The sequence below is a fragment of the Eschrichtius robustus genome, chromosome 13 (genome assembly GCF_028021215.1).
Source record: "Eschrichtius robustus isolate mEscRob2 chromosome 13, mEscRob2.pri, whole genome shotgun sequence".
NCBI lineage: Eukaryota > Metazoa > Chordata > Mammalia > Artiodactyla > Eschrichtiidae > Eschrichtius > Eschrichtius robustus.
The window spans coordinates 39831895-39855014 of record NC_090836.1 but is presented as its reverse complement, the minus strand read 5'-3'; the positions used below and the strand labels follow the sequence as shown (position 1 = coordinate 39855014).

Here is a 23120-nt window from a genome sequence, read left to right as displayed (position 1 = left end):
AAAGATTCAATGTCAGTTTACCTCATCTTATGTAGTCTCACCAGGAACACATACTCTACCTCATCATTCACTCACTGATTCATTCAAGAAATATTATTCAGTACTTGCTAAGTTCCAGACATTGTGCTAGGGTTTCAGACACAAAGATAAGTAAGATAAAGGCCTTATTTTCTTACGGTGTTTTAGTGGATTAAAAGTTTCCACGTATTTCTTCTGTAAATAGCTGATCTCATCCATGTCTTGTGATTTCATGGATTCCATTTTTGCAGAATAACATTTCCTTACCCTCATTGCCAAATTTAGGGATGGTCCAGTTGAGGACCTGTAAAACAGTCAAATCAGTTCAATGAAAAATCCTGTTAGGGCTTCCCTGGTGGCACAGTGGTTGAGAATCTGCCTGCTAATGCAGGGGACACGGGTTCGAGTCCTGGTCCGGGAAGATCCCACATGCCGCGGAGCAACTAGGCCCGTGAGCCACAACTACTGAGCCTGTGCGTCTGGAGCCTGTGCTCCGCAACGAGAGGCCGTGACGGTGAAAGGCCCGCGCATCGCGATGAAGAGTGGCCCCCGCTCACCGCAACTAGAGAAAGCCCTAGCGCAGAAACGAAGACCCAACATAGCAATCAATCAATCTTTAAAAAAAAAAAAAATCCTGTTATCTGGACAATTTTAGTCATGTCCTATTTTGACTGTTTTATCTAGGCATTAACATTTCACTAGTCTAGTGTGACAAAGGGCCTAACATTTAAACAATCTCAATGATGTTAACATTCCTACGAAACAGAGAAGAGATGGTGGTGTCCACCTGTCCAGTTTGCAAAGAAGGGATTTGTGTACTGGGTGGTCCCTTCCGACTCCTAGTTTTACTCTATGATGTTTCATATTGTCATTGAGTGCAACTTAATTTCCTCAAGCCCCGAACTCAAGACTATTAAAGAAATCATAAAGTCATAAGCATGCCATTCACTCTAGTTTACATACATAATTAATTGCACATCTAACCAATAAACCTCTGGTTATGGAGCTATAAGGGTTTTTCATCATCACTTCCATAGAAAGACCATGTTTGGTAAACTTCCCTTCTTGGTTTGTTGCAGTATAAATCAAGTTTGAAAGTTAATATAAACTGGATACTAGTATAAACTATGAAAGACTAGTGGAGGAGTGATTTTTCTGTGTGACCTAGAACAAGTCACTCACCTCTTGACCTCAGATTCCCTGTTTGTAAATGTTAGTTAAATTTTATGTTTTTAGTTTTCTCAGTTCTAAAATTCCATGATTCTTCGAGAATCTCTGGAAAATATCACCACAAAAAGTTAAAGTTCTTTTTATTTGTAAGGAATCAGATCCATTTTATGGAAACCCTTTAGAGAAATTCCATTTTGAGTAGTTTATCAAGAGGCCGTAACTCTACAGCAGATACCGTCCCTGCTCTTATGAAGCTAACTGTTTAATGGAAGGGAGAGGCACCATTAAATACAGACTCACAAAGCCCACCACGACTTTTATGAAACAACTTGTTAATTTCAATTTTTATATTTACAAAAAGACAAAGAGAATAGGCAGTGGGGAGGCAGGAATGATGCCTGGTCCCCCCTCGCAGAGTGCAGTGAGAGGTCACAGCCAGCAAGAATAGGTCAGACTGCTCGTCCCTGCCATTATTGATAACAGCAATGGACCAAAGGCTTCAGTTAACAAGGTCAGTCTGTTTGGGGAGAGTCAGACCATCTGTCCAGGCCATGTGCATAAGGAGGAAGGCCCAAGTCAGTCTATTGAGGCCTTGGCTCTCTATAGGCTGGGGCTCTTCTCTTGGAAGTTCTGGGCCGCCCTCTCCAGGGCATGTAGGGGCCACGGGGACAATACCGGGGAAAACCCCTATGGACCACAGGGGCCCGCTGCTGATAACAGGGTTGGGGGAAGGGGGGCCTAGGCGGCTGGGGACTAAACATAAAGTCACCATCGAAGGCAAATTCTGTCTGGGTAGATGGGGGAATATCTGAATGGAAATGGTTCAAGGAGAACTGATCCGATTGGAAAGGATGGTCTGAAGGAAAATGGGCATCTTGGGGACAGACTAGGAACGGGGGTGTCACCTGGTGAAGGGGGATGGGAGGGGGGTTTGGGAGCAGGAATGGGAACTGGGGTGGGCGGGGAGATGGCGTGGGGGGCAGGGGGCAGCACCCAGGCGGAGGCAGGGGTCGGGGCGGAGGAGGGAAGGCCGGTTGATCTCTGCAGGCCAGGAACTGCCTCTCAAGTCTCCTGCCAGGTCCTCCCCTCGCGGGGCCATCCTTGATGCACTTGCCCACGGGGTCGCGCTGGGGCAGCTCCACCCCCCAGGCGTCGGCCACGTGGGCCAGCAGAAGCTGGGAGAGATGCCGGTGCGCGCGCTCGTTCCAGTGCACTCCGTCGGGCTGCAGGTACTTCCCTGTGTGGCGGCGGAAGTGGAAGTGCAAGTCCAGCACATCGAAGCCGTGCTTTTGGGCCTCGGCGGAGCTGTAGAAGTTGGCCTCAACCACGTTGGTTTTCAGGCTGGAGGCCGCGGGTCGGAGCTCGGGCGGGAGGAAGCCGCTATTGATGTTGTTGCCCACGGGCATGGCCGTGTTCCAAACCAGGAGGCACGACTCGGGCAGCACCTGGCGCAGGCGCCCAAACAGGCTCTCCAGGTTCTGCAGGTAGTTCGGCCAGGAGTCCTCCCCGTACCTGGTGAGGTCCCAGAGGCAGGAGTTCATGATGACCAGGTCCGGGTCGTGCTCACCCGAATGCAGCTCCTCCAGGATGGCTTCGAGGTAGTCGGAGTACACGCGCGTCAGGAAGTAGAAGCGCACCAGGTGGTGGCCGGAGCAGAACTGGCGCACCTCGCGGTAGTGGGTGCCGTTATGCATGCGGCCCTGCTTGCCCCCGTGCACCAGCTCGTCCTGCTCGAAGCTGTACTCTCCCTTGGCCTTGAGCTGGCTGAGTGTGAGCAGGCGGTCCTTCTGCAGCAGGAGCACCAGGTCCTTGTACACGGCCCTCTGGACCGAGTCCCCCAGGATGACCACGAACTTGTTGTGGAGCAGCTGCCGTACTTCGGAGGCGAGCAGGTGGACCATGACGCCCGGGACGCGCCGCCCAGCTCCTTCCTTTCACTCGGTGGGTCTGCGGATGGCTAGGACAGAAGGAGAGAGCGTATGGGAAGGACCCACCTCAGGCAGGACGGCTGGGGAGGGCCCGGGGACTGGGATGGAACTTTAGCCTGGGGCACCTGCAGGGCGGGGCTCCACTACCTTCAGCCCGGAAAGAAGGGAGCCTGGAGCCAGAAGCCCTGGTTGGCCTGGACGCAGTTTCTGCCTGAGACATAACTCTGAACACCCAGGAAACCCAGGTTCTACCTGGCCAGGAGGGGCCCTGCCTTCCCGGGCTGGAGGTACAACCACAAGATACCCCACCACCCGCCTGGAGGCAGCCCGGAAGTCTGACAACTGGAGAATGGTTAGGCAAATTTTGCAGCTGTTAAATACTGAGGATTATGATCAAGCAGAAACATGGAGAGTGTGATGTACACTGTTAAGTTGAGGAAGTTACCATATGTGTGCCCCATTTCCCTGAAATGGTATAAAATAGATATGCATAGCTCACACTGAAAGAAAATAGGCAAAAACCAGTTTTTAAGAGGACAGTAGGATTATGGGTGACTTGCCTCCCCCCTCCCCTTTTTGTAAATATACTTTATATAGTCTTAAATCAATTTTACTAACTTAAAAGGAATTTAATGAAATGCAACAGGCCGCAGAAAGGAAGAGCACATATGCCAGGTCAGAAAACATTATAAAAACAGATTTCTTTCACGAGCGAGCAACTGTTTCATATTAATGGGACTTGTAAGAAATAAATAAAATTGGAAATAATTCACATGTGTTTCAGCTGTAATATTCTTTGTGTTTCATTTGAAGGAGATCAGAATATGCCACCCCCAAATATGCTTTGGCATAAGAAATATTTTAGCTAAAGGCCACTGAGAACCAATAGATACAGGAAGAGTTCTCTGCCCTCCCACTATGAACCTAAAAGCAGGGCATAAATTTCCTTTTGAGGAAGGTGCCCCTTCCCCCAGCAAGGAGAGAAGAGGCAAGGAAGAAGACAGTGAATTGTCAACCCCGAAATGAGTCTGCATAAACAAACCTCACTAAAAGAGCCCTTATTTTCCAATAGTACCCCCATAAATCCCTTCCCCACAATTGATCATCCCTTGAAACTCATACCCTTTGTTCTTTGTTAAAATGGTATATAAGCCCAAGTCTGACTGCTTCTTTGAGTTTCATTGCTTTTCTGTGAACTTTTAGGCACGTAAATATTAACAAAAATTGTGTGCCTTTTCTCCTGTTAGTCTATCTTTTGTTAGTTTTATTCACAGGGCCCCAGACACTGAACCTAAAAGTGTAGAGGAAAAGATTTTTCTTCCCCAGTACACTGAATAAAATGTCAAAAGTTGTGAAACTTGTCTTCAGAACTTCAGATCGAGTTTATTTCAAGCTGCCATTTACAGCCATATCCACTAATGAATAAAAGGTGGAAACACACTAAAACACTACTGGCAAATCTCACGTGGGGAGGAACATGGCATCCACTTCACACACTTACACAGAAGCTGTTAAAATCTGCTGTGGCTTGATATTCGTAGGCTTTCATGCATTAGTAAACATTTTAATAGGTGTGGCGGATAGCTATTATTAAATTACACATCTGGTTTTTAAAAGCTATACTATTTGTGGTTTTATTAATTAATTAATTAATTAATTTATTTATTTATTTTTTAATTTGTGGTTTTAAATGGGTATGAGTACAAAAATAAAAACATGAAGATGGATAGAGTACAAAAGTGCTCCACTAAGAGAACAGTTTAAAATATTGGCTTATAAGGAATCTTCACTTAAATGTTTTTGCTATCAGATAAAAAGCTTAAAACTAGGATTTTGCTCATTGTGGTACAACACAATAGAACATAATTAAGCAAACTCCAGATCCCCTTGGGGCTCAGGCATGTTCACTTGTTTATATTCATTTATTCATCCAACTCACACTTACTAAGCACTGACTAAATGCTCCACACGGAGCATATAAAAATGAGTAAAACCTGGTCTCGCCCTTCAGGAGCAGATCAGATCTATTCATTGATAACTGTAATAAAAAGTTGAGAGCGCTAAGTACCATGAAAATAGAATGAGCAGGTGCGGTAGACTTTCAGGGGTCTTTGTGAACAGGATTACTCTACCCCAGACCCAAGTCTCCAAAGTGCAAAGTGAAGGGGAAAACCTTTCCCAGTGTTTTCGGGGCTCCTATGCCACCCCAGCTATAGGTGCCCTCTCTGGGCTGGATTCTTGTCATATTCTGTTCTAGTCCCCTAGAGCAGCGGTCCCCAACCTTTTCTGGCACCAGGGACGGGTTTCATGGAAGACAATTTTTCCACGGACGGGGCAGGGGTGGGGAGATGGCTCAGGCGGAAATGCGAGCGATGGGAAGCGATGGGGAGTGGCAGATGAAGCTTGGCTCACTCGCACGTCACTCTCCTCCTGCTGTGTGGTCCGGTTCCTAACAGGCCTCGGACCTGTACCAGTCCACAGCCTGGGGGTTGGGGACCCCTGCCCTAGAGTAGAGGACATCATCCCCTTCCACTGGAGTTCCCTCCCCTAGGCTGGCAGATGTGATAACCCAGCGCTCCCTCCTTCAGTGGTACTGTGTTTACACGACCCAATGCATTCCTTCTCTGAGTAAGAAGTGCCCTAGATCTGAACTCACAATGTGAGTCAAATCCACCACTTAAAAGCTGTGGAAAACGGAGGCTCTTAAATATACTGGTGAAGAGCATTGCTTTTAGAGCCACACTATCTGGGTTTGAATCTCAGCTCTTCTGTTTGCTAGCTCTTTATCCCTGGGCAACTTATTTAGCCTTTCTCTGCCTTAATTTTCCTCATCTGTAAAATGGGACTTTTAGCACCCACTTCAGAGATTTGATCTGAAGATTAAATATAAAGTGGTTAGAACAATGCCCTGACAAATAGTCAGCATGAATGAGTTATTATTCATTGAGCGAGTTTCAGAACACCCGGTTAATCATCTGTAAAAGGGGGGTTACAATATTTGTGATGTTTGTCTAGCAGGGTTCTGTGAAGATAAAATGAGAAGCAAGTGAAAGATTTTGAATAAAGCAAAATTAACGTTTATTGAACAGCTACGAGATGCCAAGTGCTTTGTAAATGTTATCCGATTTGTGAGAAGGTTCTTATTCTTTCCATGTTATAGGGAAGGATCTTGAGGTGATGGAGCTAAGATTTAAAACTACTGATGGCAAAGCTTGTCCCTGTAGGAGACATCCCTTAGAGCAGAACCCCTGCAGGTCAGTCTGAATCCAAAAGCTTGGCTCACGTCAGGGAAATATTTGGGGGCAAGATGGGAGAAGAGTGTTTCAGTGTGCCTTTAAACACAGGCAGGTAATCCTTTACTCTGCCTGCTTGGGAGAGGGGTCCATGTGTACTTAGGGGCTTGGGGGTCAAGTGAGGATATAGATATATCTCATTCCATACCTTGATCTCAAGCAAGAGACATGCAAAACTTAAAAGACCTGGATTTTAGAATAACCAAAACAAACTTCTACAGATTTCAGAGTCTCACAGTGTTTGAGAAATTCTGGCTGCCCTATATCCTGACCAGTGCACCCAATCCACCCAGATGCTGTTCCAAGGGCTTGGAGCCAAAACCAGGCAAAAATGTCCGCCTAAGAATTTCTTATTGTTCTTCTGCAATGGAACACGCAGATTGGACTGTAGGAAAGAAGGGAGGGGGAAATGACTGGAAAGAAGCATTCCAGTTAGAAGCTGAAACTGAAAGGAAATTCATGAAATTCTTGATAAACTTCCTGTCACAACAGAATTAACAAATCAGACATCCTCAGGACTATCACTGTGGGGGAAAAAAATCATTTAAAAACTAAGATGCTAAGCATTAAAAACAAAACCTAACAAAAACAAAGTGATTTTTTTCAGAGGTGTGAGTGAAGAATAATTTGGAGAGCTCAATCTTCTCTGGTCTGGAAAAAAAAAAAAAAAAAAGGTTGGTAAGTTCCATTTTCAAAGCTTTTATTTATAAAAATGAAACAAAAAAAAGGGATTTGAAAACAGATCAGTGATCTTTTTGGCTTAAGAGTTTTTCTTTGCCTCAAATTTGCAAAACTTATTAGTTTTGGTAGCTATTTTATAGATCAATTGACACATTCATTCATTCATTAAGGAATTCATTGAGAACTAGGTATTGTGCTAGGTGCAAGGAGTAGGTATTAAAAGGCAGTCTCTTCTCTCAAGAGGAGGGGTAAGAAAATGGACACATACAAATATCAAAGGAGCTAACAGCTAGAACTGATGCATGTAAATGAAATATCAAAGCCAGTAGGAAGAGTCAAAGGGGAGGGAGGAGATAGATGGATGATCCAATGCAATCTGTGATTCCAGCCTTAAATTAAAATCGATTTTTAAAAGAGTTTTATGATGATTCCTTAAATCATAATTATAAGTAGTTCCATGTTTTTCTGTTTTCAAAGTAAAATTTGGGCTTTGGCTAAAGTTCTGACAGAAATATACATTAATAATGGCTACTACTATGATAAAGTACTTTTAGCCATCTTGCTTAGATTTCCATTTGGGGATAATTGCTTTTTTAATAGCTTCATAAACCGTCACTTGTAAATCACTGACTATTGCTTTATAACTATCACAAACCAAACACATAGCATTGTTTTTTATTAATCAATGTGTTGTAGAAATTAGTTTAGTTTTTTTTCTTTTCCTATTGATCTTTAGTTAAAGGAACAGTGGCAAAGATATAGAGGCCAGTTACTGCGGAGACCCTGCAAAGAAGTCTTAAATCACAGAGGTAATCACTAACAATTAGGACATTGTTTTGATTAGTTGTAGGAAGTACTTCTAACTAGTTTAGAAGTTTCTTGCATATGACTAACCGTCTTAATGCAACACTGTACTAGGAATATAAATAGTTCATTTCCTTCTAACTGCATTTTTGGTGATCAGATCTATGTTTGAACTATCCAAGATCCCCTTAAACGTTAATGGAATAGATGGTACAAATAAGAAAATGATTTTTCATGAACTCACCTATACAGCTTACCAGTTCTCGGTATTTGTTTAGTTTTCTATGTGGAATTTAAACAGGTCAAAAATTAAATTGCGTATCATGTAAAGTTTCCAAAGGAAAGAGAAAAGCAAAAGATTCAGACTTCTCTTTGGGAAAGCAAACTTCTCCTTTCTGCAGATGGGGATTCTCAAGAAATTGATCTTTTGATTTGGGGCAAGTCAGTTAACATTCTACTCCTCTGTAAACACAAAAATGGGAAAATAATGTAGGCCTATTATTTTAAAAAGTGGTTTTAGGAGAAATTTTTAAAGATACATGAAAGTACCGTGAGATACCGTGATAAATAAAGCAATAGAAAGATGATTTCCAAATATTAGCCATTGGAAAGACCGATTTTAATCCCACACCCCTCACTTCTAATATAGGCCTCAGCTCTGCAGCCCATTAATTAATTCAGTAAAAATTTAGAAAACACCCGTGTATACCTGGGGCTGTGACAGGTGTCATTCTGCAAGTTTGGCTCACATCCCCCAACAACTCTCATGGTTTCTGTACCCCATCCCAACACATATGTCATATGGCCTGTATTTCTCACTTGGCTATTCAGTTAGTTCTTATACACCACAGCTAAAATCTCAGAAACATGTGGCATAAATGGAAAATTGAATATAGATTAATGATCTTCGAACGTTTAGATTAACGTAACCACAAGTTTTCCTTGTGGAGGCAGGAATCACCGTGAACATATTCCGTTTGTATCCATACCATCCTCACCAGGCCACAATCTTAATTTGTGATTCTTTTGTAATAAAGTGTCAACAGAAGAATTTCACACATTTGAAGAATTTGAAAATTACCAAGTTTAAAAATCCTTAAGGCAGCATATTTTTCCTATAGTAATAGTCCAATATAAAAATTTCTTATGGATTATACAAAGAAACGCACGGGACATCCTTTATGAATGACGTGCGGGTTCATAATACCTGATATGCAGGTAACTTCTAAAAACACAAAGATAAACTATGGAGCCTTTATCCAAAGAGCCCCATTAAAATAAAACCCAACCAACCAAACAAACAAACAAAAACCTTGTGTTTTACAAAAGGACCTCCTGAAGTAAAAAATCAAAGCAATTCATAGAAACAAAATATGTACAGCCTACGATGAACTTCCACATTCTGGTCTCGAACCATTATTTAAACCACACTTGTGGGAATTCCCTGGCGGTCCAGTGGTTAGGACTCCAAGCTCTCACTGCCAAGGGCAGGGTTCAGTCCCTGCTCGGGGAACTATAAAATCCCATAAGCCACGTGGTGAGGCCAAACAAAACAAAACAAAACAAAAACTACATTTGCTAACTCCCTACCTGTTAACTCCTCTAACAGGAATGAAAGATACTGGCAGGCAGTGACCTGGCTTTCACTTCCAGGAGACGACATAGTCAGATGTGGACTCTGGCCTTGAACAGCTGTGTGCTCTTGGGCTGGCTGCCCACTGCCCTGAGCCACGGTTTTTTTCTGGTGTCAAACGGGGGTAATATCCGCCATTTCACTCAATAATAGTGAAGATGAAAAGAGATCAAGGTCAGCGTCCATCAGAGGCCTAGGCCAGTGCCGACATGCACCTTTAAACCCCTGGCACAGCAACCCCTCCCTGTGTGGAAAATGCTGAGCCTGAAGGCGGCAGCTCGCTCTGGTTCCCTCCCTCAAACTTCAAACCCACAGCTCCCCGTTCCTGCCTCCCAAAGGGGCAGAGCTGTACCTCCTCAGGTGTAAAGGTGATCCCTCAGCTCAGGTGGCTGGTCCTCCTACATCCTCAGGCACTTTGCTCCAGGAGGTCCCCCGGAGAGGGGAGAATTATGCTTTCTACGTTTCCTTCAATCTCCTGGGGCTGGCTCCTTTCTTTAAACCTTAAACTCATTCTAGTTTCTTGCTTTAAAAAAGAAAGGAAACGTCTTTGACTCCACCTCCAGGACAGTCCTATCTTTTGCTTCCCCTTCAAGGCCACTTTTTGCAAAGTTGTTTGAACTGGCTGTGTCTGGGTCCTCACCTCCCACTCACTCCTCCTTTTACTTGATTTTGGCTTCCAACTCCACCAAAGCGAAGAAACGTTTGTCAGTAAGTCCCCAGCGATTTCCTTGTTGCTCCTTTCAGCGACTACTTCTTGGGTCGTTATCACATCTGTAGCATTCCTAGCTCCTTGGGGCTGGGGCACCGATGGTGATTCCCTTCCACGACTCTGCCGGAGAGTCTGACACCCTGGTCTCCTGTCTCACCTCCCCCGGCATCCTGTGTGAGTTTCTCTTTCTCTGGCCATCCCCAAACGTCGGTCTTTCTCAAGGCCCACTCATTGGCTCCTTCCTTCTTTTCTTCAGCATTCTTTCCTTTGGTGAATTCATCCACTCTCTTGGTGTCCATCCGTAAGGTGAACATACACTCCTATTTGCCCCAACTTTTCTGGTTTACCTCTGCTTTCCCAGCATAATCATTAATAGCAACCCTCCCCCTAAATGTCCCATTTGGGAAGGAAACAAATGATACAGTCCCCATATCAATTACTATTTGTATGCAGATGACTCCGAATTGAGGCCATAAAGCACAGAGGCTGGGGGGGGGGGCCCTCGAGTCAGCCCCCTGGGTTTCTGTCCTGCTCCATCACTTACTAGCCTCTGAGACCCTGGGTAGAGTAACACTTCAGAATTTTTACCTATAAAACAGGAATACTACTATAGATTTCTTAAGAAGTGAGGGTTAAATGAACACATGTAAAGTCCTTAACATGAGGTCTACCATATTTTTACGGGCTCAGTAAATTTAGCTAGCCCAAACTTGTCTCCTGAGTGCCTGACATATTCTGGTGAGTAGAATAAGGTGAGTTCAGGTGAGTTCCAAGCGGGGGTGGGGGTGGGGGTGTGTGGGGGGGGGGTGTGGGGGGTGTGGCAAGGAGTGACTTAGTCTGCCTGGGCCTCTTATCACTTCTAAATTCTCTAGATGCCATTATCCTCCCATCAAACTGTGGCTGAATTCCTAACATAATTCTCTTGTGACCTTTGAACCATCTTCCTAAAGGTAAATATCGATCATCCGTGGGAATGATGGCATATTTTGCTGTGCATTTTCAGAGAACTGCTATGTAATTTATGCTTGCAACACCGGCCGGGGCTAACTAGGTGGAAACAAACTCTGCTTCTAAAACGCTTGGGTCGGGTCATTTTTATTTTTCATGACTGTGGCCATTTCCACTGTTCGTAAAACATCAAAATCCTTCAGTGACAGCCTGGATATAGATCAGTTCAACTATTTCTTGGCAATAAAAAAATAAGATGTAATTTTTGAAAATACACTTTAGGAAGGAGAATGTTGCAATATATTTTAGGAGGCTGAGCGCAGTAATCAATTTCAGCTGTTTTAGATTTTATGGTTAAATTTTCTACTTCCCATACATCTCTCTTAATCCTTAAGGAAGTGTGTCTCATGTTGATGGAAATACTTTCTAAAATGGGAGAGTTTTAATTTCATACGTGTTTTCTCATATTTCTCAATTTCATATCTTCACTTTCATCTGATACGCTAGCATAGCTACAACATTTTGCATTTATAAACTTTGGTTTTTAACCTGGGGTATGATCATTCCTTCCGTGCATCTCTCCAAAGCCTGTGGATGAATTATAGAGCTTGCGTATATACCCAGAGGGCTTTTTCTTACCTCTTCATGTCTGCTCCGTGACTCAGCATTGAGCGTTCCCTAACCCCTTCTCCTACTGAAATTCTGTTCCTTCTTTAAGACCCAGTTTAGAAGACAATTCTGTCTGACAGCCTTTCCTAGTTTCCCAGACAGAAAAATCTCCCCTTCCTCTGACAGATGCCTCTATTTAGCACTTGGTTCTGTTTTATTCTATAATTAACTGTCCATGTGTATTTCTACCCCAGTACATCCCAGTCCTGGGTGGCAGAAATGGGTCTCACCCATCCTTGTACCCCTCAGGGACCAATGCTTATCATCCATTGAGCATTTACCCTGTGCAAGGCCTATTCTATTCTCATGACCTAGTGAAGTAGAAACTATTATTATCTCCATTTTATGGGTGCGTAAAGTGAGGCTTGGAGAAGTTATGTCAATCATCCAAGGTTGTACAGCTAGTAAGAAGAGGCAGTGCTGGTCCCTTATGAACAGTGAATCTACTGATTGATTAGATAAGCTTAAGATTTTGTTTTGCTTCTTTAGGAGGACATAAGGCTCCAGAGCCCAGGCTTTTAACCTCAGCTATACAGATTTATTGAAATCAAGAGGAAAAAACAATCTTACCTGGGAAAAAAATTTGCATGTAGTTTTCCTTTTTATTCTCTGTCGAAAAACAAAACAAAGCAGGGCTGTGTGCACAGCTTTCAATTTTTCCATGTGAAAACAAGGCAGTTATGAAATCAACCTAGTTGTTTCCATCACTGATAGTTAGCTCTTCTTCTGAGTGGGTCAGTGGGAAAGTCAGTGCTGCACGAAAGCTACATTAATGATTCAAATTTTTCTATTCTTACGTTGCCTACTGTAGATTCTAACTACTGTAGGTTCAATGGCTGAGTAAAAAGTTTCCATGACTGAAAAGAGTGTGGGTGGTGGTGCTAATAATGACTAAACTGCTTTCAACTGATGAACAGGTTGGATCCTGAAAATTCTGTCTTCCGGAATGGCCACAAAAGCCCATTTAACCAGCGATGCAAACCCTAGGCTGAGTCAGCAGGCTGAAGGTTTCCGCCACCGCCAGGGCTCACTTCATCTCTGTGTGTTCAACCTTGAAATGGAAGAAATGGCCCCTATGTTTCTCTAGGGAGATTGCCCAGAAGAGCTTTTAAAATGAATATTATTTTATTATCGCTATGGGTATTATTATTAACAATATTACATAGTATTGAGATACTAGGTGCAATAGTGTTTCAACGGGGAACAAAGCTCTTGAATGGAAAAATAGGATTCTCAGAGCCAGTCTCTGTCTGCCCTGCTGCCTACCACCTCTCTTTGGTAGAGGGATCTGGAAGCCCTGGGTTCTCACTGCTTTCCGTGTAGATTTCTCCAGTTTCTTTTTTTTTTTTTTATTTTTATGTTTTTCTGGGTCATGAAAAGGTTTTGTTCTTACTTTCAGAAAGCATTTTTTTAAATTTTGTTTTTTATTGGGGTATAGTTGTTTTACAATGTTGTGTTAGTTTCTACTGTATAGTGGAGTTCCCTGTGCTATACAGCACGTTCTTATTAGTTACCTATTTTCTACATATTAGTGTATATATGTCAAAGATTTCCCCAGTTTCAAGCCCAAGGCTGAGAACAGGAGGAGGGATGAGGGGCAGGAGGGGAGGGGGCTGAGGAAATGAGAATCTAGGCTGGAGAACTGAAGGCACCGGCTCACTTCTGACACCAGGCCTTTCCCAAGTCGTGCTTTCCTCCCTTGAGACCTGAGTTTGGACCGAAGAGTTTCTTCCTACCACATGCTCAGGAGAGCTCTCAGCTCCTCCCTTCTCCCTCAGTAACAAAACTAAGCCAACAGCACTGCCTACCTCAGGGTTAATTGTGGAAATGAAAGGAAATGCTCTGTAAACTCCACGATGTTAATTGTTGTTATTCTGAGTCAGCTCAGCCTATTTGGGGGATGGGATTTAGCAGTTAAGGGAGCTTTCCAATGAAATCTAGTCTTTACCTCATTATTTACTAAGTTAACTTGTTATTTAGTCACGTTATTTAGTACCCACTCCGACAGTATGTTCAGTATGTATTCCTCTTAAGACCCGTATGAAATTGGTACTTTATTCTCTCCATTTCACACGTCCAAAAGTTAAAAGATTGAGTCATCTGCCCAAGGTCATCCATTTTATAAAAGGTGGAGCTGGGAGTCATGACTGATGCCAAACCCTTGTGCTCGACCACAACATACAAGATTACACAGACAACAGACGTGTCACCTCCCTTCTCCAGTTCACAGCTGGCTGTTTCCTCGCACCGTACGCTTTTAGAGATTTAGTAGCTTATCAGTCACGAATCCTTATTACAAAATAATATTACAATAATAATAGTTGTCTCTTTAGGGCTCTTAAGTGGGAGTAGGGTGGAGTGGGCTAGGATGGTGATTTCTTCCTATACAAAGTGCCCAAGAAATGAGGATCCCAAGAAAGGCTGGTCAGAAATGCGAAAGTAATGCTTAAAATAAAATGGAAAAACTGGAAAGTACTTACTCATTAAAGTAACTGGTGATTAAAAAATGTGCCTCTCGGTTGATTCTAGTTCTTTTCCTAGACAGACTCCTTTCTCAGCTGGAGGTTGACGTGTCAGGTTGGAGAGCCCAGAGCCTGGGCTGCAAGGCAGATAAGTTCACCTCTGGGGGCTGCTCTGTTTGTGAGCCAGCGTCTGGGGAGAAGAGGCCATTTCTGGTGGCATCTGGGGCAAATGACACGAGTCAGCATTTACTTTCTTGCATTACGAAGTGGAAGACTAATGAGCGAAGCTTTAAGAACTGGGCAAATACACGAAAACACAAAGTGTTTCATACAGCATCTTCCTGGAATTTGGCTCTGAGCTAGTTTTCATTTCACATTTCTCAGTAATTTGGGTGTAATGTATATCGACTCTTGCCTGGTTTCGTTCTAACAATTCAGACCCTGGGCTCTTATTACCCTTACTTGCGTGGTTTGTTCGCAGCTGCGAAAGCTATTAGAGGGGGGTAAGGAAGGAAGGACAGCGAGGGGACAGGAGGCAGAAGTGAGGAGAGACACAGGAAATGATGAGAGGAAGATTGCTCCCTTTTCTAAGTAATTTTTTAAAGTCATAATCTTGCACTTTTGTGTGGGGCATTACAGTTTACAAACCACTTTCAAATCACGTCCTTTGCTCCTCCCACCCACTGTGGGTGGAAGAATAGACCATTCCACAGCTGCAGAAAGCAAGGGGCCTCAGCCACAGGCCTCAGGTAAACACAGAAAGTGGCAGAGCCAGGACGCCTTCTCTCCTGCTCCATTTGAAACCAGCAGGTGACGGAGGGGGAAAAGGCAAGTGGTCCTCTGATTGATAAGATAAGCTCAGAGCTTTGTTTTGTTTTGGAAGGACCTGATTTGGAAGAGGAGGAAAATCATGTCACATCCCCTACAGATACCAAGACAAAAGAGAAGGAGGAAATAAATCATAAAAAAAGAGAAAAGGAAGTTTTAAAAGTTCTCCCCAAATGGCGAACCCTCTAGAGGTGTGTCAAACACTTCAGGATAGAGTGTGTCTCCACTACATTAAATGGTATAAAATACCTAATGAACAAGAGTAACAGATTCCAAAATGGTCCTGAAGTACATGCCCTTCATGCCTACATTGTTTTTCTTTCTAATGCTATGTTTTAGGTAAACTGGCCGATAAAGCAACGCAGTTGTCTTTTCTTGAAAAATACCACTTTACTTCACTGACTACTCAATGTATGGCTTACAAATTAATCCTACACATTACCCATTGTTTTTATCCTCTTATCTATAGCCACAAATCAAATTATTTCACAGTTTTTCCATGAGTTTTAATACAATCATTATTGTGTCTCAAGGCAGGGCTGCATCTAGAACCCAACTGATAACTTTAGTATTTTGAAATTCAGAGTAGTCTGTGACATCACTTTGAAAATGTGCCACTTATTTGATTCTAGCAATTCTATAAATGAGTTGCAAGTCTAATTTTAGTATTTTAAAATTCAGAGTAATCTATGACATAATTTGAAAACTTGCCATTATTTGATTCTTGCAATTCTATAAATGAGTTGCAGATCCTTCCAGTTTTCTAAATTCCAGCTAGTGTGTACTTTGTGAGAATAAAAGAACAATTTGGAGGATGACTAAAATTCACATAATTATCCTAAGACCAGAGAATAGAGGCGCTGTAATAATGCAAATGATTATCTTGCTTGTACTCTTTAAATTTAAAATGAATTTTTTTGAGACCAAGCAACAGATTTTCCACTGATTTTCTTACTTCCAAGAACTTATTATGATATATGGAGACAGTTATGATTGCTATTCTGGCCCCATTTCATGTTCCGTAGCTCAGTGAGCTGCCTTTCTCATCCACCAAACCTGGCTTTTTCCTAAAAAATAATGAGAACTATGCATGTATAATGTTTTACACTTAGAATGTGCTATCTCACAACAGATCCCAGTACATAAAGTAAGGCAAGCTCTAATTATTATCTTCACTTTGTAGATGGTGAAACTGAGGCCGTGGGAGAGCTTAAGTGACTGAAATCCCCTCGGTGGATTAGCACAGGATAGAGTGCTTCTGACTGCAGGGGGTCACCGTCACTGCCCTCTGGGGGCCCGGGGAGTTGGGGGGCGGGGAAGGCCAGACAGGGCACACTGCCGTCATTGTGATTCTTACATTTTGCTTATTTCTAGAAGCTATTTAATGCACATGGCACAAAACTTCAGAAGGTACAACTGGTATATGAGTGAGAAGTAAGTCCTCCTCCCTCTCTTGTTCCCTAATCCCTCATTTTTCTTTCTAGAAACAATACTGTCATCAGCTTCTCATCTAGTCTACCAGAAATATTCTATACAGATATTCTATATCTCTCTGAAATATTTTATTCTCTTTCTTCTTTCTGAAAGAGTCAACTTCCCTTTTCACTGAAGGCAGTTGTTTGGAAAGAATATGAACATCACTTAGAACTAATGTTAAACTGCAGAAACTGATCTTTGGTAAACTGATCATCCAGAATGTTCCAAACACTCAGATGTTTTAAAAAAACTCAAGACTCACAACAGCCTGTAAATGGAGGTGGGCCGCTGTCCCTGTGGTGTGGTATCCCATCTGGGGACCACTCAGAAACCCTGATCTTGATTTGTGATTTGGTGACTGCATGTCTGTTGATGGTGAGGATTGGAGCCAGAGCTATAATGCTGTGAAATAAAGTGAACTGTCAGATCATTGGCTTTGGGGCCACACAGACCTGGGTTTGAAACCTGATTCTGTCACTTGTAGCTGCATGTCTTTGGTAGTCACTTAACTCCTCTGTGACTCTGTGATTTTCTCATCTGTGAAACAGGGATAGAAATAAGCACTACAGAGATGCAAGGATTAAATGACAAAAACAGACAAGAACCAGGTACACGGTGGTGTATAATAAAATATATCTGTATCATTAACCGTGGCTCATTTATTCATTCTCTCTTTCACTCATTCATTCAAAATAATCGTGGTAGGCAGTATTAGAGGTGCTAGGGATATCGCTGTGAATAATACGGAAAAAAAAAACCAAAACCTTGCCCTTATAGAGTTGACATTTGGGCTGAGGGGAAGCAGACAATTAACAAGTAAGTAGAGGGCTTCCCTGGTGGCGCAGTGGTTGAGAATCTGCCTGCCAATGCAGGGGACACAGGTTTGAGCCCTGGTCTGGGAAGATCCCACATGCCGCAGAGCAGCTGGGCCCGTGAGCCACAACTACTGAGCCTGCGCGTCTGGAGCCTGTGCTCCGCAACAAGAGAGGTCGCGATAGTGAGAGGCCCACGCACCGCGATGAAGAGTGTCCCCCGCTTGCCACAACTAGAGAAAGTCCTCGCGCAGAAACGAAGACCCAACACAGCCATAAGTAAATAAATAAATAAATAAAAAGTAAGTAGAATAATACGTTAGATGAAAGAAAAGAGGAACATGATTGCTGCATGGGGAGGACGTAGGGACGGTGGGTTGGAATTTTAAATGGTGTGGCGACAGGGTTCATAACACTGTACCCTAGAATACAGCACCTCGACAGGCTAAATATTTTAAGTTGAAAGAATGTGAGAAACAGCAGGTACTGGAAGGACTCTGATGGCCCCTGAAGCAGGTCCTAAGACCCTGCGTGGGAGGGGCCCTCTCTATACTCATAAGAAAGGAGCATCCTTATCTCGGAAGACAAAGGGACTCTGAGAGGAATTCCAACAAACAGGCCTTGTTAAATTCGCTCTGTTCACCGCCCTTAGCGCTTACCCTTTGTCCTATCAATCTTCATCAAACCCAGTGTGAAAACACTCAGGCTGAACCTTCCTTTAGGTCTTCATTTCCTTTGGAAGGCTACTTCATAGCTTTTCTCCTGTTAATCTGTCTTTTGTTACCGAGACCCAGCTGAGAACCAGAAGACAGAAGGGACCAACGGCATCCAGAGGGAGGTCACGGAGCAAACCATGTGGAAATCTGTGGGGAGAAAGCTCCAAGCAGAGAGAACAAGAAGGAGGCCAGTGTGACTAGACTGAGTGAACAAGGGAGGGGGACGCGGGAGACACACTCAGGGAAGAAGGGAGGCATATCAAGGTCATTGAAAGGACTTGGGCTTTTATTTTGGGAGCCATTGTGCAGGGTTTGAGCAGAAAATCAACACCACTTTAGTCTAGACTGTCTGGGGTAAGAGGGGAAGGAGGGGGACCAATTAGGAGGTTACTGAGTAAGGCAGGAGTTGAGCCTTAAGCCAGAATGACATTAGCCAAGGAATGAGAAAGGGTCAGATTCTGGATATATTTTGAAAGTAGAGGTGGTAGGATTTGCCTGTGGAGATTAGATAGGGTGTGAGAAAAGGAGGGAAGACAAGGCTAGCTCCATGGCTCTTGGCCTGAGCAACAGGAGGGATCAGGTTACTGGATGAAGTTACTGCGATGGAGAAACTTTGGGAGAAGCAGGTTTGGGGGTGGAGGGCTTGTTCTGTTCGAGATTCCTTTTATGCATCCATAGTCATTTGTGGAATGGGGATCTGGAGCTGAGGGGAGAGGACCAGGCTGGAGATAGCAGTTTGGTTTGGGTTTGGATGCTGTTGCCAATGGAGACGGTGAAGCTAGAGAAGAAAAGCGGTCTGAGAATTGAGCCCTGGGGCGCTCCACGCCTGGGAGGTCAGGAAGAAGAGAAGGAACCTGGAAAGGGACTGAGAAGGAAGAGTCGGTGAAGCAGGAAGAAGAATGTGTGAGGTCCCAGGAGCCAAGAGAAAAACATGTGTCAAGGGAAGACTCCAAGGAGGGATGGTCTGAGTCAGAGATAGCTGATAAGTCAAGTGGGATGTTTGGCCATTGGCAGGACATTGGGAACCTAGACAGAGTGGTGGGGACAACTGCGGGTTAGAGTGGTTAAGAGACAATAGGAGGAGAATTGGAGGCAGTGCCCCCCTCTAGGAGTTTTACTCTAAAGAGAAGCCAAGAGAGAGAAGTCAGCTGGAGGGGAAGTGGTGGTAAGAGAGCTTTTGTTTCTTTTAAGATGGGGAACAATGGTAGCGTGTTTGTATGCTTACAGGAATGATTCAGTAAACAGGGAAAAACATATGCTGCAGGAGAAATGGGGAGAATTCTGGAGCCGTGCCCTTGAGTTGGCGAAAGGGATGGGCTCTAGTGCCCAAGTGGAGGGCTTGGCCTTGGGTAGGAGTGTGGACAGTTCAACCAGAGAAACGCCAGGGAAGACGCGTGATGTGGAGGTGACAGCTGGTTGGGGTTTTCCTGATTGCTCTTTTCTCAATGAAATAGGCAGCAAGGTCCAGGTCACCAGTTGAGAGTGAAGCTGGGGGAAGGTGAGATTAGAGGTTTGAGGATGGAGAAGAAGGTATGAAATTGTCATCTGCGGGATAAAGAGGCTGCCATTACTCAACAGCACGGAGGCCCACTTAAAGCTGGGAGCCCTTATTTCGACTGAGGATGCCCAGCAGGGGTGGTCAGTTTTCTCTAGTCTGTTTTCAGCCACGTGGATGCAGGTGCGGAGTAGGCAAGGATGGTATTTAGTCGGATTGGGGTTTTGCCTTTCAGTTTCTATTTATGTTAATGTGCCATTAGAAATTTATAATTTATTTTAAACCATGATTTATTTAAAAGCAAACTCACAGAAGCGAAATATAATTTAGTGAAAAAGTATTCTGAATATAAGGGCAGAAATGATGGTTCCTTTAATATTAACAACTTTTTAATAGTTCCAGCCACAGATTAATTTAGACTTATCTTTCTATGAGCCATTATCATTATAGCCACATTTTCTATTTTAAGGAACACTTATTTTTCTTATCTTCTTGGAACTGAGTGTTTCAAGCGGGTCAGAAATGAGCCCACTAAATATTTACTTATAAATGCACTTATTTCAGCCAGCTGGTGTGTGTTTGTGTTCAGATCAATGCCTGGTTACCTTAAAAAGAGGACCAAATTTGGCAAATCACAAAAAATATGTGTTTTCTTTGCTTGTATGACTTGAAACAGTACGTATTTTTGATCTTTTCTCTTTAGAGCATTTGCATTTAGCACTTTCAAGCACATATGAATAATTTGTTTCTTTGGGGGCACAAAGTCTTCTCTGAGAGTATATTAAGAATTTTGGCTTCCCTGGTGGCGCAATGGTTAAGAATCCACCTGCCAATGCAGGGGACACGGGTTCAAGCCCTGGTCTGGGAAGATCCCACATGCTGCGGAGCAGCTGAGCCCGTGCGCCACAACTACTGAGCTTGCGCTCCACAACTACTGAAACCTGTGGGCCTAGAGGCCGTGCGCCACAACAAGAGAGGCCACCGCGATGAGAAGCCTGCGCACCGCAATGAAGAGTAGTCCCTGCTCGCCGCAGCTAGAGAAAGCCCGTGCACAGCAACAAAGACCCAACGCAGCCAAAAATAAATAAAAAATACATAAATAAAAAGAAAAAAAATTAAAAAAAAAAAAAGAACTTTGAGACTGGATCAAAACTTCTCATGAGCTGAATTTAGTAACTGGACTCAATTCTGCACTAATTCGGTATATGCAAACTTCTGTGTTGTACAGGAGCAAGGCTAGAGTTGCTAGAGTTTGGGAGGTTACAGGCTGGCAAGAGCCCAGGTCGTGGTTTCACCAGGATGGATGGAATGAGAGGAACGGAATTTATTTATTTATTTATTTGTTTATTTATTAAAATTTTTTTAACATCTTTATTGGAGTATAATTGCTTTATAATGGTGTGTTAGTTTCTGCTGTATAACAAAGTGAATCAGCTATACATATACATATATCCCCATATCTCCTCCCTCTTGCATCTCCCTCCCACCCTCCCTATCCCACCCCTCTAGGTGGTCACAAAGCACCGAGCTGATCTCCCTGTGCTATGCAGCTGCTTCCCACTAGCTATCTATTTGACATTTGGTAGTGTATATATGTCCATGCCACTCTCTCACTTTGTCCCAGCTTACCCTTCCCCCTCCCCGTGTCCTCAAGTCCATTCTCTACGTCTGCGTCTTTATTCCTGTCCTGCCCCTAGGTTCTTCAGAACCACTTTTTTTTTTTTCTTTTTCTTTTTTTAGATTCCATATATATGTGTTAGCATACGGTATTTGTTTTTCTCTTTCTGACTTACTTCACTCTGTATGACTGACTCTAGGTCCATCCACCTCACTACAAATAACTCAATTTCGGAGGAATGGAATTTATAGAGACCTCATTCTGTCAGGATTGCTTTAACTTTTCTGCAAACTTTCTTAGAATTTTTATGTTTCATGTGACTTCTCTATTCTGCTCCAGTGTAGCTTCATGGTTCCGAGCACGGCCTGTGCAGGCAGAAGAAATGAGTTCAGAGTCCGAAGTTTGTAACCTGTGAGCTGAGTGACTTTGGGAAAGTTACTTAAGCTCTCTGGTCCAATTCCACTTGTGGAGATTGAACAGGCCATGTGCTAAGCAGAGTGCTTGGCACTTGGTCAATGTTCAATTTATTCTAGGAGTTAGTATACATACAACCATGCTTTAGTAATATAAAATAATTACTAAATTATCTTACTAATTCAGCAGTATAAAAATAGACTTTCAATGGCTAACTACTGAGCTTGAACCAAGGACCAGGCCTCCTGAATCTTGGTCCCATAGTCCCAGAGCCACGGTTCATGAATTTCAGGAAATTCAGGAAAAAATAAAAGTTTGTAAACCTTTTTCACAAAGAATAATTTAATACCCTAGGAGAATTGGGCCCTGAATTATTTAGCAATGTCCCACACCTCTAAATAATATTACGTTTTATTAGAAGACTCCAGACTACTGGCTTAGTTTTCTGATTCCAGTCTCTCTCTCTCTCTCTCTCTCTTACTATCTTAACCATTTGCAAGTGTGCAGTTCAGCACTGTTAAGTATATTCACACTGTTGTGAAACAGACCATTTCATCTTACAAATCTGAAAAACTCTATCCATTAAACAATAACTCCCCTTTTGCTGCTCTCCACACCCCCTGGGAACCACCATTCTACTTTTCTGTTTCTGTGAATTTGGCTGCTATAGACACCTCACAAAAGTGGAATCACAAGTATTTGTCTTTTTGTGTCTGGCTCATTTCACTTAATATAATGTCCCCAAGGTTAATCCATGTTGATGGAGGTGACAGGATTTCCTTCTTTTTTTCAGGCTGAATAACACTGAACATCCAGTTCTCTAAAATTCACCTGTTCACCATATCTGTAAGAACACAGCTTTGTCCAACCCCAGGCCAGTGCTCGAAGACACTCTTTTTGAGATGTTTTATGTTGAGGGTCAGTTGACTTAGCTATTTATTAGTGACAACAAATTTCCTATACACAATCAACGTTGGCATAAACTATGCAAACAAAGAGGCTCCATCCTAGACCTGCAAAACGCTGGGAGCGTCATTTTTCTCTCACCAAGAAAAGCTGGCAAAGGATCTCCCTTTACCTTTTACATTCATGATCTGTGTTTGAAAAATTCCTCTTTAAAATGCCTTTTACTTCTCAACTTGTCACATTGGAGGGGGCTATTCACAACCCTGTCAGGTTTTAAAAATATGGATATTTTGGGAATGTAAGCTGATGCAGCCACTACGGAAAACAGTATGGAGGTTCCTTAAAAAACTAAAAATAGAGCTACCATATGATCCAGCAATCCCACTCCTGGGCATATATCTGGACAAAACTATAATTCAAAAAGATACAAGCACCCCAATGTTCACAGCAGCACTTTTCACAACAGCCAAGACATGGAAACAACCTAAGTGTCCATCGACAGATGAATGGATAAAGAAGATGTCGTACATGTGTACAATG

At 43.1% G+C, this 23120-nt stretch overlaps 1 protein-coding gene across 1 annotated transcript in view; it reads right to left on the bottom strand.

Moving 5' to 3' along the window:
• Positions 1–1704: 1704 nt before the first annotated feature.
• The window catches only part of PCED1B (PC-esterase domain containing 1B), a 146026-nt gene continuing 124610 nt past the window's right edge, over positions 1705–23120 (bottom strand). Inside the window, exons 4-5 of the mRNA XM_068561409.1 lie at positions 14334–14535; positions 1705–3145 (exon numbers count right to left, since the gene is read on the bottom strand). Coding sequence (XP_068417510.1) covers positions 1770–3089 — 1320 coding nt within the window. The 5' untranslated portion in view covers positions 3090–3145; positions 14334–14535 and the 3' untranslated portion in view covers positions 1705–1769. The remainder of the gene's footprint in view (positions 3146–14333; positions 14536–23120) is intronic.